The sequence below is a fragment of the Pituophis catenifer genome, unplaced genomic scaffold (assembly GCF_029215685.1).
Source record: "Pituophis catenifer annectens isolate HBS135680 unplaced genomic scaffold, rPitCat1.0.hap2 SCAF_2, whole genome shotgun sequence".
Classification (NCBI taxonomy): Eukaryota; Metazoa; Chordata; class Lepidosauria; order Squamata; family Colubridae; genus Pituophis; species Pituophis catenifer.
Window position 1 is genome coordinate 148,248,536 of NW_027256882.1, and position 16,845 is coordinate 148,265,380.

The 16,845-nt window shown below is 36.9% G+C and overlaps 1 protein-coding gene across 2 annotated transcripts in view; it reads right to left on the reverse strand.

The window, feature by feature from the left end:
• Positions 1-5,377: 5,377 nt before the first annotated feature.
• RAB5B (RAB5B, member RAS oncogene family) overlaps positions 5,378-16,845 on the reverse strand; it is a 28,746-nt gene continuing 17,278 nt past the window's right edge. For both annotated transcript variants that reach the window (XM_070937753.1, XM_070937752.1), the window contains exons 3-6: positions 14,684-14,835; positions 12,654-12,776; positions 10,817-10,910; positions 5,378-8,418 (exon numbers count right to left, since the gene is read on the reverse strand). In XM_070937753.1, coding sequence (XP_070793854.1) covers positions 8,306-8,418; positions 10,817-10,910; positions 12,654-12,776; positions 14,684-14,835 — 482 coding nt within the window. In that variant the 3' untranslated portion in view covers positions 5,378-8,305. The remainder of the gene's footprint in view (positions 8,419-10,816; positions 10,911-12,653; positions 12,777-14,683; positions 14,836-16,845) is intronic.

The following is a 16,845-nucleotide window of genomic DNA, read 5'->3' on the forward strand; positions in this document are numbered from 1 at the left end:
CTGTGATGTGAGTTGAAGGAGACTGGCAAAAAGTAACACATCTGTCTTTCTTGCCTAAAGTGGGAGTAAGATTGCACAACTTCCAAAGTTTTATAATTACAGTAACTATTGTAATAACGTAAACCATACAATCTTGCATCTATCCTGATGTGTGTAAGTATAATAGTCTAAAACAGAAGATGTAGTGGCTTGGGGAATTTACAAATACTATGTCAGGAGGAAGGGCTTTACCAGTCCTTTATAGGTAAAACCAAAATGCAGATTAGGATAATTAATATGCTAAAGCAGGAGGAATCATATAAGTCAAAGTCATAATGACTGGTATTTGTTAGGTTTATAATCTACCTTTTCCTCCAAGAGCGTGAGGTTGTGCACTTGAGCACTATAATTAGTCCTCAACTTACAATCACAACTGAGCCCAAAATTTCTGTTGCTAGGGAAGATAGTAGTTAAGTGAGTTTTGCCTCCTTTTACAACCTTTCTTGCAACAGGTAAGTGAATTACTGCAGTTGTTAAATTAGTAACATGATGTTAAGTGAATCTGGCTTCCTCATTCCCAAAAAGTGATTGCATGACTGGGACATTGCAAAAGTATGAACCAGTTGCTCAATATCTGAATTTGATTAAATGATCATACAGATGCTGCAATAGTTATGTGAAAAACAATATCACTTTTTTCAGTGCCAATGTAACTCAGTCACTAAACGAATGGTTTAGTTGAGGTCTGCCTGTATTGTAACTACAGGTAATCCTTGATTTACAACTGCAATCGAGCTCCAACTGAGACATTTGTTAAGTGAGTTTTGCCCTATTTTACAATCTTTCTTGTCACAATTGTTAAATTACCACAATTGTTAAATTAGTAACAAAGTTGTTAAGTGAATCTAGTTTCTCCATTGACTTTGCTTGTCAGGAGGTCAAGAAAGGTGATTAAACGACCACAGGATATTGCAACCATCATAAGTATGAACCAGCTGCCAAGGATCTGAATTTTGATCATGGACGATGGGGATCTGCAATGGTCATAAGTGTGAAAAATGGCCATAAATTACTTTTTTCAGTGCCATTTTAACTTTGAAGTCACTAAATGAACTGCTGTAAGTCAAGGACTATCTGTACTGTACTGCATTGCACAACTAAATTTGAATGGAAATCCTGCTGAATTGAATCCTCCAAACCTTTGTGTAAACATAATGAAAACTGAGCCCCAAGCAGCTAATTCACATTAAAGGCCTTGTGTAGTTAAAGGGAGAATTAAACGTTTGTGAAGTTTCCCCCTCCTCTCAACCCAGAGGATCAGTATCAATCCTAATTTACTTGATTCTCTGGTTAAATTTAATGAAGAAAACATTGGAAGCCAAACAATAGCACTCAGCTAGTCTATCCTACTCTTTTGGAGGAGCCACACCAAGTAGATAGTTCTGAGTGGAGCACCAGGAATAAATCCTGAATCTTTTATTACACAATTAAAATAAATGAACATGGGTTAATAGTAAACTAAGGATTCCTATAATTATTTTGCTTTACTGTACCATAAAGAATTAGCCTCTCTATTTATGACGCAGTGGGTAATAAAAATGACAGGATGTATTAAGATTGTAGCAATACAGGTAGCCCTCAATCTACGACCACAATTGAACCCAACATTTCTGTTGCTAAATGAGACACTTAATTTTGCCCCATTTTGACCTTTCTTGCCACATTTGTTAAATGAGTCACTTAACACAGTTAAGTTAGTGACACTGTTGTAAAGTGAATCTGGCTGCCCCATTGACTTCACTTGTCAGAAGGTTGTAAAAGGGGATCACATGACCCTGAGACACTGCAATGGTCATAAATGCGAGTCAGTTGCCAAGCACCTGAATTTTGGTCACCTGACCCATGGAGTTACTGCAATGGTCATAAGTGTGAAAAACTTGCAGTGCTATTGTAACTTTGAACGGTCACTAAATGAAATGTTGTAAGTAGAAGGCTACCTATACTTGCTCCTGCTAGATCATGAATGATGAATGAAGAGACTCCTTTTCAAGATGCAGAAATAGCATTTCTTCATCTTATAAATTTAGTGGCACAAACTTTTCCCATTCTCATTTTAGTACAAACAAAATTATTAAGTGTGCATGAGAGAATATCACAACCAGCTATCATTAACATTTACTCGGTATACATTGTTTTGTTACAATGAATGCATGACTTACAACTGCTAAAATATCATAGCTAAGATTCCTGGACAATTTTAATTAAGCCCGAAGAATGTTCAGATCTTGACAGTTTTTACATGAAGTTAGAATTCACTAAGAACTACCAAAATAACCTTGAACTTAAAATGGTTCCAAAATGATTGAAACGAATTTCAAATTTGAACTGTTTTACGCACCTCCATTCTTGACTGATACAAGTGTCTTTATTCAATTTATATTTAAGAATGTTAAGACAGTTAAAACTTTGGGGGAAATACTATTTTAAATTAAATTTTAAAAGGAAGCCCGAGAAGATACAACACTGTTTAACATACAACATTGTATTTGGACAGAACTGATTATTCTCTAAGGCTGACATTCAGAATCAGCCAGTGAAATGTCTGGAAGTAGTGATATATTTTATTAAAAGGAAACATCACTTCAGATAATTCTAATACACCCCAAACCATCTATATTCATACATGTTTTTTAAAGGGCTGTCATACATAAAACAGGCAACAAACATTGCCATTGTAAAATAATGGCAGTTCTCTCTTCAAATTTTGTAATTTCCCCAATAAAATTGGCAGAAGTCCCAATGCAGAAAATCAATACCAGCTCTTAACAGTAAAGGGATTTTGCCATTCACCACCTTTGAACCCAAAGGTGGAATTTAAAACATGGGGAAAAATGCTGTTTTATAGAATATTCATTTGAAGCATGTTGGTAGGAACTAGATTTGGTTGGTTCTTAAGTTTCACATATATTTCCCATGCATCCCACTGAATTCTGTGGAACTTCAAAAATAAATGTACTTTGGATTCAGATTTAATATAGTGATCAACCAATTACAGGAATATGTAATTTCAATTTAATCATGTCTTCCAAAATGATCAAAATGCTTAACCTGTCCATCATATTCCAGAAGAGCAGACTGGATATTTGACAAAATGATACTGTTGGAGGGGAAAAAAAGATATACTAGGTTGACAAATTTTCCTCTGATCAAAGCTATCCATGCAGAGTTGTCAGTTATTGTTGGTGGGCTAATTTATTATATAATGTCTAAATCTAAATAAAAAAAAACTGGGGTAGCAGGAAAGAAGGGAAGTTTTGGTACACGGCTAAGAGAGAACAGAGATAAAAATATGTGTATGCTCCGATTTGTAGTAAGCTTCCATAGAACAAATCCATTTGGGGTGAACATGGAATTGACACATTTGTTTCAAAACTTTTTCCTCAAATACTGGGTTCCACTTTTCACCATTATCAGTGCAATCAGCTTTCAGTAATTCAATAGTATCTTGGTAATGACTAGGGGAAAGGAAGGAATGTTAAGAGTTTGAATCCAGTGTATTACTCATCAGTGAATATCTTGATTGAAATGGGTTTAGGTTTGTTGTAGTAATTTGCTCACCCCAAGGAACATCCATAATACAAAAATTTTTGCAACAAGTTTTTTTTTCATTATTTTTGGAAATCAGTACAGTATTCCATCTCAGCGTTCAACTTCCTAAACTGACATTATTCAGCAGCGCTCCCTACAGGCCACAATGCAGAAATACCAAATTTTGCTAATCTGCAGATGTCCATGTTTTTTATGGCCAGTCCTTGCTTTCTGTATGCAAATTTAAAATGTTTATAGGCCAAACTGTGTATAAGGGGAAAGAGAAAAATGCGTTCCAGGTACAAACAGAGGCTAACAAGCATTCATTATGGAATAATGTGTGTTGCAGGACTGATTATACAGTATGTACAGAATGCAGTTCATCGCAAACTGTAATATGTAATATGCAATAAGCCACTAGAGATACTCATGCTCTCATTTTGTCAGTTCATTTGCATGTTTGAAACACAAAATACTTGTATTGCATGATTTTAATAAGAGACAATAGTGAAATCTGGAGGTGGATGATTGTTTCTATGGTCCAGTTACTGTGGTCCTCCAGATGTGATTGAACTTCAAGTCCTATTTTCTGCCAGAATGGTAAACAAGGATCCCAAGCCAACATTTGCAGAGTCATACATTTACAGCCTTACCCAGACTGCTGCATAAATGTATGCTAGACCCTCATGAAGATCTCTGAAAGTAAAAGGTTCAACTTCTGAAGATCTGGATTCTCCATCTTCAAAACTGGAAAATGTGCATGTGACAGCAATGCCTAAAAGATTCCCCAAGACTGGGAGTTGGTTGCAATTTATTAAATATCTTTACCACTTCCCTTGCAAAAGGTTTATATTCTCATTAGGAAAAAAATGAGCAAATTTCACACACTGTTAAGTTGTTCATTTTGCTACCCAATGTGTTTGGCAGTATTTACAGATGCCTTATTTACAAACTCATACAAGGTACCTTGTGAATGATGAATTGGGAGCATTTTTTTCCCACCTTAAGCTAACACCATTGTTTTTTTTAAACTAAACTGACATTTCCCCCCCCCCCCCCCCCCCCCCCCCCCCCCCCCCCCCCCCCCCCCCGGTGAATTTCAGTAGAAATGACCAAGGTGCAAATATGTGTAATTTTTCCATGCCCCTCCTAAGGTGATCAAATTTCAGGAAATAGCTGTAGGTATAAGATGGCTGAAATTTTATGAATACTCTTTGGGGAAAGAAAACCTTATTCAAATAAGCAAAACTATGTCAAATAAAGATGAGTAGCATGGGCTAATAATTATACATATTTTCTGTAACTTATTCTAAGAATATTTGTTATAAAGTACTTCTATACCCTATTATCCATTTCAAATCCCTTTATTTTTCATTAGATAAAACTTGTGCTGCTTGAATTTTAAGGTTTTTTTTTTTTTAAAAAAAAAACAAACCTATCTAAACCTCCTGGGCTTGGTTCTCCTACTGTCTTCTGCTACATAGAATTGTATTCGCATATGGCAGGCTCAAGGTTTTAAGCTAAGTAATTATTTTATTGTTAACTGATCTAGCATACGTAGCCCTATCTTTCCCAGTAGACTATCAAGAGTCCAAAAGCTAAGCCTGGTTTATTAGGCACTTTGAAGGAAACTTTCTGAACTCAAAAGTATCCTAAGTAACCATCACATCTGCTTCTAAGTCTGGGCTACCTATGAGTTGGTGTCTTCTCTTCCCGCTTGCAAAAGGATATTTACACTTTTCAAAGTTACCTCGTATTTCTATTATCATTCGGCATGTATTTTAAATCACAATGAAGCAGCAAGCTCATCTAATACACTGATTTTTGTTTACTTACATTAAATACATTGGTAAATCAGCAGTTGAATTCTGTTACCATGATTTGTTATTTTAAATGCAATATGAGTTTTCTCAGAAGGAAAAAAAAAAAAGAATTCTGATCAGATGAGAAGAGTAAGTTGAAGAAAAAGGGGGATTGCTCTGTTTAGAAAAAGCTGCAGTGTCCTCACTTGGTCTAAGACCTAATAGCGAATTAGTAAAAACAAGTGATGGGCAATAACTGAAAGAAATGGGTTTGCTTGTTACTTAAATATAAAATCTATTTTTCCATTGTCATGAGCTGAGCACAGTGCAGTATTTCAGCTTTATTGAAGAGGGAAAGGACATGCTTAGGACTCCTCCTGGGTTCTCCATAAGGACTGCAAGTGTCATTGTATGCACATGGAGTCAGAGCACCGTCAACAAAGAAGAGTTTTATAGTTAATAAATCCACAATTGTAAGATGCCATTTCAGAATTCATGTAGAACTTTGGGGGTTTGAACAAAAAGAGGATTAGATCTTAAACAGATCTCAGGGAGTACTGAAAAATTCTTAAAGTCATCTAGATGATCCCAGATAGCTTTATAAACTATATGAACCTTTCTAGAGAAAAGTCAGATTAAACCTGCAGAAGTAACTGTGTATGTAAATTGGGTGAAAGAAGATGTTACAGCACACGTAACTCTACAGCATGTTGCTGAATAATTAAAGCTGCAGCCTGGTCTGATTCCCCCATTCATTATTTCCAGATCAATAAAGCCACGTGTGGAGATAACTAGCCTTTATAATGGCAGCACAACCGTGCTATGTGCCAGCAGCAGTGTCGAGTTTAACAGTTTCCACATAAGGCTACAGGGTGGCCTGGAGTTCAGATGCTAAATGCTCACACTGATTAAGTGGACATTGGTACTTAAGTTACACCAGTGAATGGGAGAAAATGCAAGCCTTTATACAGAATATAGGAGGACATTATGTACAAATACAATATTAAAATGCATGGGCCAATAATAGAGAATTGATGTCCAGTGTGTGTGTGTGTGTGTGTGTGTATGTGTGTGTGTGTGTCTGTCCGTCCGTGTGTGTGTGTATAAACCCATGTCAAGCTGTTGTTGTAGAACATTCAACCATGTGAGAAATTTGCATGGAGTAAACATCCAAGAAAAGCTCCCTAAACCAGTTCTAGATAGCACCGGGAAATAGTTCCTCTTTAGAAACTGTATTCAAGTTTGAAGCATGAAAAAGCTATGAGCATTTAACGAGAGAGCATGGACTGGAGGAATATGCTGTTAACTCTGTAAAGGCCACAGTTGAAGAGGGGAGACAGTTCTTATATGGAGAACAGATTGATGCTGGCTATTTGAGAGAAGGTGAAACACTTTGTTTTACAATGTAGCACTATCTACAGTTAATTTATTAAAAAGTTGTTTAGCTAACAAGCAGGAAACTAAAAATCCCAGTGTCACCCACTCCTAAATTATTCATTTTTGCATGCAAGAAAAAAAAAACTGTCAATTTAAACAATTCTCAGGTTTAGAGGCCCTTTAGACAAGTCTTATATGTGAGGAAGGAATCAGAAGGCAAAAAATGGCGCTTTTCAAACAAGGGAAACATATCAAATACAGTACTAGTCCTCCTGTCACATGTTGCCCAACAAGAGTGCTGCCTTTTTTGCCCCCCGTTTCTCATTCCAACCATATAGCTAAAAACTTCTAAAATCTGCAGCGACCCTTGGGAACTGCCCCTATTCAAGTTTTGCTAAGGACACATGGACTTTTTTCCTTTTGGCAATTTAGAACCCTTTTCTACTTCATGGACCAATGATGTACATATCCAAGGTGCAGGCTAAGCAGACAGAACCTATCCAAGGAGAATCCTGACAGAGGGTCCAAGGTAACAAAGCTAAATTAAGTCTTCTTTGTACCTTGTTTCTACAGATAAGCGATTCTCTTTCTTCATTCTAATAGGACTGACAACTGAATCTAAACAAAGGAGAGACACCGTAGCCTTCTGACTTGAAATAGCAACATTAAAAGGTATACTTGTTTTCATCTCCAACCCCACTGCGCCCTGCCTGTACTGTCCTGGCCAATAAAAATATAAGGCATCAATCAAGAGCAAATGCAAGGGTCCTGGAAAGTATTTCTTATACTCTATATTTATAGCCATTTTATCCTTATATTCACGACACTGAGACAATGGACCACTCTCATACCGTAGCCAGGAAAAAAAAAAAAAAGCAAATACAATCATCCTTTCCAATCTAACCACAAGTCTCTGCCCTAAAAAAAAAAGTTAACCGAGGACACTGCAGCTTTTCTGAAACTATGGAAAATGAGTAAGAAAACTCCTAAGAGGATCTTCTCAAATAATTGTGCATTTTTTTTTTTGAGAAAGTCAGTTAAATTTGCTCTTAAAAAATAAATCTCCAAGAATTATGTTTCTCCTTGCTTGTGACTGTCCCCCAGATTATTAAAGAAAATGAAAGGAAAGGGGAGGTGAAGGGTGGTGGTGAATGTTATAGGACTAAGAACATATTTTATCAGAGCAAAGACAGCGTGGGTGTGTACGGGTGCACGTGCGCTGGAGGGATAAGAGATGGCAAGGGAAAGTAGTAGTATCAGGGAGAAAACAGAGCAGGGGAATCCAAATAAGTAGGTAGCTATTTGCACCTATAATACAAAGTGAATAAGAGTTTGTTTTTGGAAGTTAAGTCCCCGGTCGGTCTATCTCCACTTTCCGTTGGGTGGTGGTAACAGACGTCTTGTGATGGTTTCTGAAGCGTTAGAAGTGCAGTTAAACGGAGCTCTCAGGAGAAGGGACGGCTTCCAAGTGTGCCAATGCTGTTATTGGAAGGGAAGGGAGGTGGAGTGGGGTAGAAATGGAGGTTATATCTTATCTCTCGCTGCCTGAACGCCACCATTCAGTTGCTACAACACTGGCTCTTGTTCTGCTGGGACTGCTCATGAAGGTCCACACCTCGCCGCCCCACAGCACCCCCTGTGCTCTGGGGCTCACTCTTTGGCAGCTTCTTAGCTGGAAGAACAGACAAAGATGTTACTGAGGAAAAGCAATTGCCGCGTTTTATCCCACAGAGTTCTGAATAAATAAAATACATTTTGTATTGCAGAGCTCCCTTACTGGCCTTCATCTGGCAAATTAAAACTTATTTTGGAAGCATATTTGGGCTCCCTCCTGGATTGCTTTCCTGCCATTGGTTTGCATTACTTGAATTGCTTTATTGATATGTTGCTTTATTCCATAATTCACACATATTTAAATATTAATAATGTATCAACTCTTGGCCTTCTAAAATCGGTCTTCAAAGACAGCCTAAAAAATTAAAACACAAAAATCAAAAGTAGAGCAAATGAACTTAAGCCATCCAAATGAGATAGTGTGTTATGAGCATTTTAAATAAAATGGGGCATGCAGAGGCCGAAAACGGGATGCACGGGGGGCCGAAAATGGGTGCACTGAGATGGTGATAGGTGATAGCGGCGATGGGTGGCAAGTTTAATGCCAGTTTCTGATATGAATAAAGAATAAAGAAAGTACCAGTGATGTCAGGCTTCTGCAGCACTGGCTACCCAAATGGTTCCTGCTCTTATATGATCAATTACTGGAATAACAGCAGTGAACTTAGGTGCACTGAAATAGCAGGTTTGCACTGAAATGGTAACTCCAATATTTCCATCTGTTGTGGAAATTTTGAAATTAAAGTTCAAATAGATATTACACTGAATGCTAAAATAGGTATCATCACATGAAAACCAGAATTGCCAAAGGCTCTAATGTTATACTTCTACTAAGGTGGAATTTATAAGGGCACAGTTTAAAACACCCTGCACCCCAATATTCAAACTTGGTTAGCTGGAGGGGGGGGGGTTCTCTAGAATTTCTTTTTAAAAACTCATAATTATTTACACCAGAGCTGCACAGTGTATGATCCCTGGGTTGTATACAAGTATATATAAAAGTCCAGGGAATTCCAAAATTGTTCCAAAATTGTAATTTAATTTGAGGGGTGGAGATTATTAAATACATGGTTGGAAAAAATATATCTAAGGCTAAATTAAGTAATCTTACTCTCTGGAGCATAGCTCTCAATATACCACTTAAAAGCTAAGTGCAGCTCCTGGTATCAACAAGCAGTATGCTAATAATTTGTACAGAATAGGCTGAAATAAGAAACTATAATTCACTTGGTAGCACTGAGCAAATCCTGAAGAGAAACCAATAGTCTTTTGCTGCCCCCTGTTAGCTGACTAAGCTCAGAACTACAATTTACAGATGACTTCACCAGTAAAGCAGCTGACATCCTCAAAAAGCACAAATTCTGAGAACAGTTAGAAAGCATAGCTGGTACCTGTTTCACTTTATCAGGGTGAAGAGCTTGCGACCTGCAGAAATTGCTGAAATTAAAAGCTTACAACCAGAGTGGCTAAGGGTGAGGGATTCTAAAACCTGTAGCTGAACAACATCTGGAGGGCCACAGTTCCCCATCCCTGATCTAAACTGTAGGTCATGACATGTAAGATAAAGCGTGTGGAAATAATTACAAATAGTTCTCATTCTCTTCAGAAAATATTTACATCTATTAAAAAAGGCTAGCTAGAGAATGTTTCCCCACATGTGCTCTAATTAGTAGTTCTTTGCAAATATCTTTAAATAAGAGGCAGGAAGAAATCACATGGAGGAAACCACTATCTATCAAGATGAACAGTTTGATGTGAAACAATCCATCTGAATTTAACGAGCCAAAGCCTTTAGTAAGTATAGGCAATTTTCGATTTATGACCACAATTGGAACTGGATTGTCAGTCATTAAAAAAGTAGTCATGTGACTGCTTCACTAAGTACTGCAATCCTGACACTACTGGTTGTAGTCATTAAGTGATCTCGTGGATTGTTAAGCGAACAGAGTGTCAGGTAAAGAATGTGGGCTGCCTCTGAGGGGGTGAGAAGACTCTGGGAGACCTGGCACAGGTCATGCACAAGTGTCTCTTTCCTCTGACGCTGAAAATCCTGCTTGGATTTCGGCAGGAAGGATTTTCAACATTGTAACAGAGAGGCAGTGCATAAGTTAAGGAATGCGGAGTGCCTCAGGAGGGTAGGGGAGGCCCAGCACAGGTTGTATGCAAGTATCTCTCTACTCAGGGGCTGAAAATTCTTCCTCTGAAGTCCAAGACTTTCTGAGGAAGCCAGCAGGGAAGATTGCATAGGCGATTACAGGATCACAGGGCCTTTGGCAACCAGTTGTAAATACGAATGGGTTGCCAAGTGATTGTAATGACATGTATGTGCACAGGTGCAACCCTTTGCTACAGTCAGAAGTGCTTTACAGGACATAAAGCACCCTTTCCAAGGCCAACTGTCATTAAGGGAATAAATCAAGGACCACCTGTAATGTAATGAATGCCTTGCACATTACCTATTGCCAGGAAGAGATCATTAACGTTCATTGCTGTCTTGGCTGATGTCTCCATAAACAATAGACTGTTATCATCTGCATAAGCCTGGGCCTCCTGCAGGACAGTAAGACAGAAAAGAACAAACTGAACTTTAGACAAATTTAATGCTCTGAATTAGACAAAGCAAATGGACAACATTGTTCACTGCTTAAAATATAGAATACAAAATACAATTCCTCAGAATCTGAAGAACTAGAAAGAAAGAGCAGGTTCTCTTTTTTAACAGAACCACTAACGTTGAAATAAATTATTAGAAGCCTATTTCAATCTAGAATCTCTGTCATAATGCCAGATATAAGGGAATATCATACAAAGATTATTTTCTAAGACTGTAGTTTGGAAAGGTAAACAAACTGCAAATCATATCTGAACTTCAGAGTCTATCTTAGATTTAAAATGCTGTATGCACACATATTACAAAACTTTCCTACTGAGATTTACCATACTGAGCCTTGAGTATCACCTAAAAGGGCAAAAGAAAGTAATCCATTTCTCAACCTAGGCTAGATCTTGGGTTGTGAGGATTAAGAGAAAAATGTACATTTTGGGGACCTAGAAAGAAAAAATATTATATACAGTGAATAAAAACAGCTTGCAACATTGTATATTACCATTACTGATTCTTTGTTCCTATGCAATCTGGACCTGTTTTTATTTCATTATTAATTTAATAAAAACTATTTCCAGCTGCTTCATAGACATGGAAAGTATTTGGAGAATGGCATGAAGACTATAACAGTTTTAAGAGTGCAGTCACCACAAGGGTTCATGGGCAAATTAGAAATTCCTCAGTGAAAAATGTTATTTTGAATTCTTATATTTATCATTCTCACTTCCTAGTAAGATTGTGTGTGTTATTATGTTATGAACAAGGAGTACGTAGGTGTGAATTGCTGGCCATAACTGTGATAAAAAAAACTGTTAGTTTTAATACTGTACATAGTAATTGCATTCTAAAGCTTACTTTGCACCACAATTTCAAGTACATGAGCCATAATTGTTATCATTTTGAAGTTATTTTTCTTTCAAAAACGATTGAGGGATTCTGTATTCTGTAGATCTGAGTCTTTTTCTTGTTGCTTTACTATCCTTTCTTAAAATTTAATTTTCCTCACATTCCCAACTACTATATTTATACACTGTGACTATTCTGAACTGACATTATGTATGTAGTTCCTTTGGACCAAATTATCAGTGTAAGGGTCTCTTTGAAAGCAATAATTCTCTCTCATGTGTAAAGTACAGCAATAAAGATAGCTCATGGTAAAAGTCTTATATAAAATGTGGCAAATCTGTTTTACGTTAGAGGCATGTAAAGTATTAAAATAAAATAGAACATTTGCAAGCATATTATACTTTCAAGGTTTTTTTGCGGGTGGGGTGACACCCTTCAACTCAGAAACTCTAAATGTTAATCCTAGTTATCTCTCACTAAAAGGACACAGCTAAAAGATATTTGCCTGAGGAATCAGAAAGCCAGAGTCAAAAATACTAAACATGGTGGTCCCAAATTCTGATTCAGTATTAACTTAGCCCAAGAGTAGGCAGCCTTATTCTTGTCCAAAAGCTAACAAAAGGGCAAATATAATACAGAATGGAGATTAAGTCATGGAATTCCAACTGGATAAATTGGAAAACCCTCAACTATCTAACTTTTCTTTCATCAAAAGAAAGGCAAAGCTAACACCATTTACCTGGACATATGCTTTAGCCTTGCAGAATTATAAAAGCTACTATCTTACTATGAGCAAAATAACTTGTGTTAAAAGGTAATCTTAATCAAAAGATATCACTTACTTCATATTCTACCATGCGCTTGTTGGCAAGATCAGCCTTATTTCCTGCTAAGGCTATAACAATATTTGGGCTAGCTTGCCGTTGGAGTTCTTTCACCCATGTTTTTGCTCGTGCAAATGTTTCCTTTCAGAAAAGACAGACAACAGAATATCAGAAATGCAGACAAAAGAAAAATGTATTTCTAAATTACTATCAAGCAATATTTCAGAAGTTACTCAAACTGGCTAATTTTCATGGAATAAAAGGAGACCTTCTGGATTCAAAGGAAGGTATAACTACTTCAGCATTTCATTTCCCACAGTGGCCAAATACCTCTAGGAAGCCATGAAAAGATGACGCCACAAAGGTAATATTCTTCTCCTATTATTAATCAACAGGGAGTCCTCAATTTATGACCGTAATGGAGCCTGCCCATTGCGGTTTAAGTCATGATAGTTGTAAAGCAGGTCATCATGTGACTGACCCTATTTTACATTTTTTTGTGGTGGGTGTTAAATGAACCCATTGTTCACCATGTCCTGCTTTTGCGAAAACTCAGAGGTAAACACCATTTTTGGGGGAGCAAAAATGGTGGAAATTGTGATCACATGACTATGGGCTGCTGCAAATAGCCATAAATGTAGGCTACATGCCAAGCATCCAAAATGGAGTCTCATGACTACGCCCTCAGAACTTTGGAACCAGATTGTTAAGTAGCTTTTGGGAGAATTGTTAACTTCAAAAGGTTGCTAAGCAACCAGCTATAAGTCAAGGACTACCTACAGCTCAGATCAAGTGGCAAACTGTGTTTTTTTTCCCTTTTTATTGCATTATTATAAATCTTGATATGTAAGTAATCCTTCACTTCCAACTAGTTGTTTAACAATGGTTGAACGTTACGACAACCTCTGAAAAAGTGATTTACGTCCTCTTCTCACACTTATAATCACTGCACTACCTCCACAGTCACATGATCGCAATTCAGGTACTTGGCAACCTGCTCACATTTACGACTGATTGCATCATTCTGCAATCTTGCAGCATGCTGTGGTCACATGGCCACAATTCGCAACCTTTCCAGCCAGTTTTTGACCTGCAACATCAATTAGGGAAACTGGATTTGCTTAATGACCATATGATTTGCTTAATGACCATATGATTTGCTTAATGATCATGCTGATTCACTAAACAACTGTAGTAAAAATGATTATCAAATCAGATCTGGTCACATAATGGCTCGCTTTACAAGTACACTAACTTATAATGGAAATTCCAATCTCAATTGTAGTCATAAATCAAGGACTACCTGCATTATATTATTTCAATGCAATGACATTTAATAATATAATGAAATTCTTGTTATTCTGTTATATAGATATCACATAACATTGGAAATAAAGAAAAAAGAAAACGTATGTATTTTTTCAATGTTGATTGTAATTTAGGAAATCAATGATTACAAGTATAATTTTTTTTCAAAGTTAAATGTAGTATTGGAAAAGACGGAAAAAAACAATACACTGAAACATATAGTGCATTCAAAAAATATTCAGATCCCCTTCACTTTTGCCAATTTGTTATGCTGTAGCCTGATTCTACAGGTTGAAATTCATTTTTTTCCTCATTAATCTACACTCAATACCCCATAATGACAAAGTGAAAACAGGGTTTTAGAAATGTTTGTAAATTTATTAAAAAGAAATAAACCCTGAAATATCACACTAATGTGAAATGTTTGTAAAGATTAAGGCCCCCTTAGAAGCCAAACTATAGGTAATTATATTTGCAGTGATATGTGATATATGTTGTATATATAGGGGAACCATTCTTGCTTAAATTTAAACTTGTACTATGTACATGTATTGTTAGTTTGCCCTTAGTTTTATCACATACTGGCAGAATTGTATCCTTCTTTGAACACTGAACACTGGGTTTTTTTCTGACATAGTAACTAAATGGAAAAGTGGATTCATTTCAAATTTAGCAAACCCTTCCGATAAACAATACCCCCTCCCACCATATCTGCACACTAGCAAACAGTAAAAACTTACTTGGTTGGTTATGTCATATACCACAATGGCAGCCTGAGCCCCTCGGTAATACATTGGAGCCAAACTGTGATATCTTTCCTGACCAGCTGTATCCCAGATTTCAAACTTTACCGTTGTATCATCTAGACAGACAGACTGTGTGAGGAAAGCCGCTGTAAAACAACAGAAAGTCAGTTACTGAGATGAGAACGTAACAGGTACAATCCTTTATATTTAAATACAAGATTACTAAAGCTGTTTGTTCATCAAATTGTTGGAGGTCATTTTTGAATGCCTATCTAATTATGTAAGGGGTAACTGGTACAGGGCTATACACAAAAGTGAAGGGTGTGTTAGACTTCTATTCTGCAAGCAAAGTTTGCTAGAGCCCGCTAGACAGGTAGAAATCATATGACACAGCTTCCTAGGATTAAATTATTTCGAAGTAAGATAAAGAAACACATGCCTGAAAATTCTCAGAATAACAATATGAAGAAAAACAAACTTTCTGCCCACGTCTCTAATTGGTACTGAATTTTAGATTTCTTCCTATCCTAATTACCAACAAAAAACATCTTAACATTTAAATAGTATTTTTAAAGGAAAACTTAGGTTTTAATTTGCAAAAATGTAATAAGTTCATACATAAACAATGCTTATGAAGGCTTTTGATGACTCAATGCTCAAAAAGATAAAAAGAAAGTTTTTAATTGCTTTGCTAAGCACCCTAATCAAAGCAATTATGGGAAAGTTACTGAGTTATTTTTACAAGTTCATTATTTTAAAATATAATTTTAAAAAGCAGTGAATAGCTTATCACTCTATATATAGCTTTTTATAGACAAAATAAAATGTTAGTTATATAGCACACATTTTAAAATGGGGGTTGTTAAACTGGACTCAATGATATAATGGCTTATTGTTATTTGTTTATTTGGAGTGCATTCAGAAAGTATAATATGAAAATTTTGATATTCTGTTATATACAGTTGTGCTCATAAATTTACATACCTTGGCAGAATTTACGATTTCCTGGCCATTTTTCAGAGAATATGAATGATAACATGAAAACTTTTCTTTCATTCATGGTTAGTGTTTCGCTGAAGCCATTTATTATCAATCAACTGTGTTTACTCTTTTTCAATCATAATGACAACAGAAACTACCCAAATGATCCTGATCACAAGTTTACATACCCCAGTTCTTAATACGGTGTATTGCCCCCTTTAACATCAATGACAGCTTGAAGTCTTTTGTGGTATGTGTGGATGTGGCTTTTTATCTTCTCAGATGGTAAAGTTGCCCATTCTTCCTGGCAAAAAGCTTCCAGGTCCTATAAATTCTTGGGCTGTCTTGCATGTTTGAGATCTCCCCAGAGTGGCTCAATGATATTGAGGTCAGGAGACTGAGATGGTCACTCCAGAACCTTCACTTTATTCTGCTGTAGCCAATGACAGGTCAACTTGGCCTTGTGTTTAGGATCATTGCCATGTTGGAATGTCGAAGTACGTCCCATGCGCAGCTTCTGGGCTGATGAATGCAAATTGTCCTCCAGTATCTTTTGATAACATACTGCAGTCATCGTGCCATCAATTCTGACCAAATTTCCTGTGCCTTTGTAACTCACACATCCCCAAAACATTAGCAATCCACCTCCGTGTTTCACAGTAGGAATGGTGTTGACTCCTCTCCAAATGTAGCGTTTATGGTTGTGGCTGAAAAGCTCAATTTTGGTCTCATCATTCCAAATGACTTTGTGCCAGAAGGCTTGAGGCTTGTCTCTGTGCTGTTTGGCATATTGTAAGCGGGATACTTTGTGGCATTTGCGTAGTAATGGCTTTCTTTTGGCGACTCGACCATGCAGCCCATCTTTCTTCAAGTGCTTCCTTATTGTGCATCTTGCAACAGCCACACCACATGTTTTCAGAGAGTCCCGTATTTCACCTGAAGTTATTCGTGGGTTTTTCTTTGCATCCCGAAAAATTTTCCTGGCAGTGGTGGTTGAAAGTTTAGTTGGTCTACCTGACCGTGGTTTGGTTTCAACAGAACCCCTCATTTTCCACTTCTTGATTAGAGTTTGAACACTTCTGATTGGCATTCTCAATTCCTTGGATATCTTTTTATGTCCCTTTCCTGTTTTATACAGTTCAACTACCTTTTCCCGCAGATCCTTTGCCAATTCT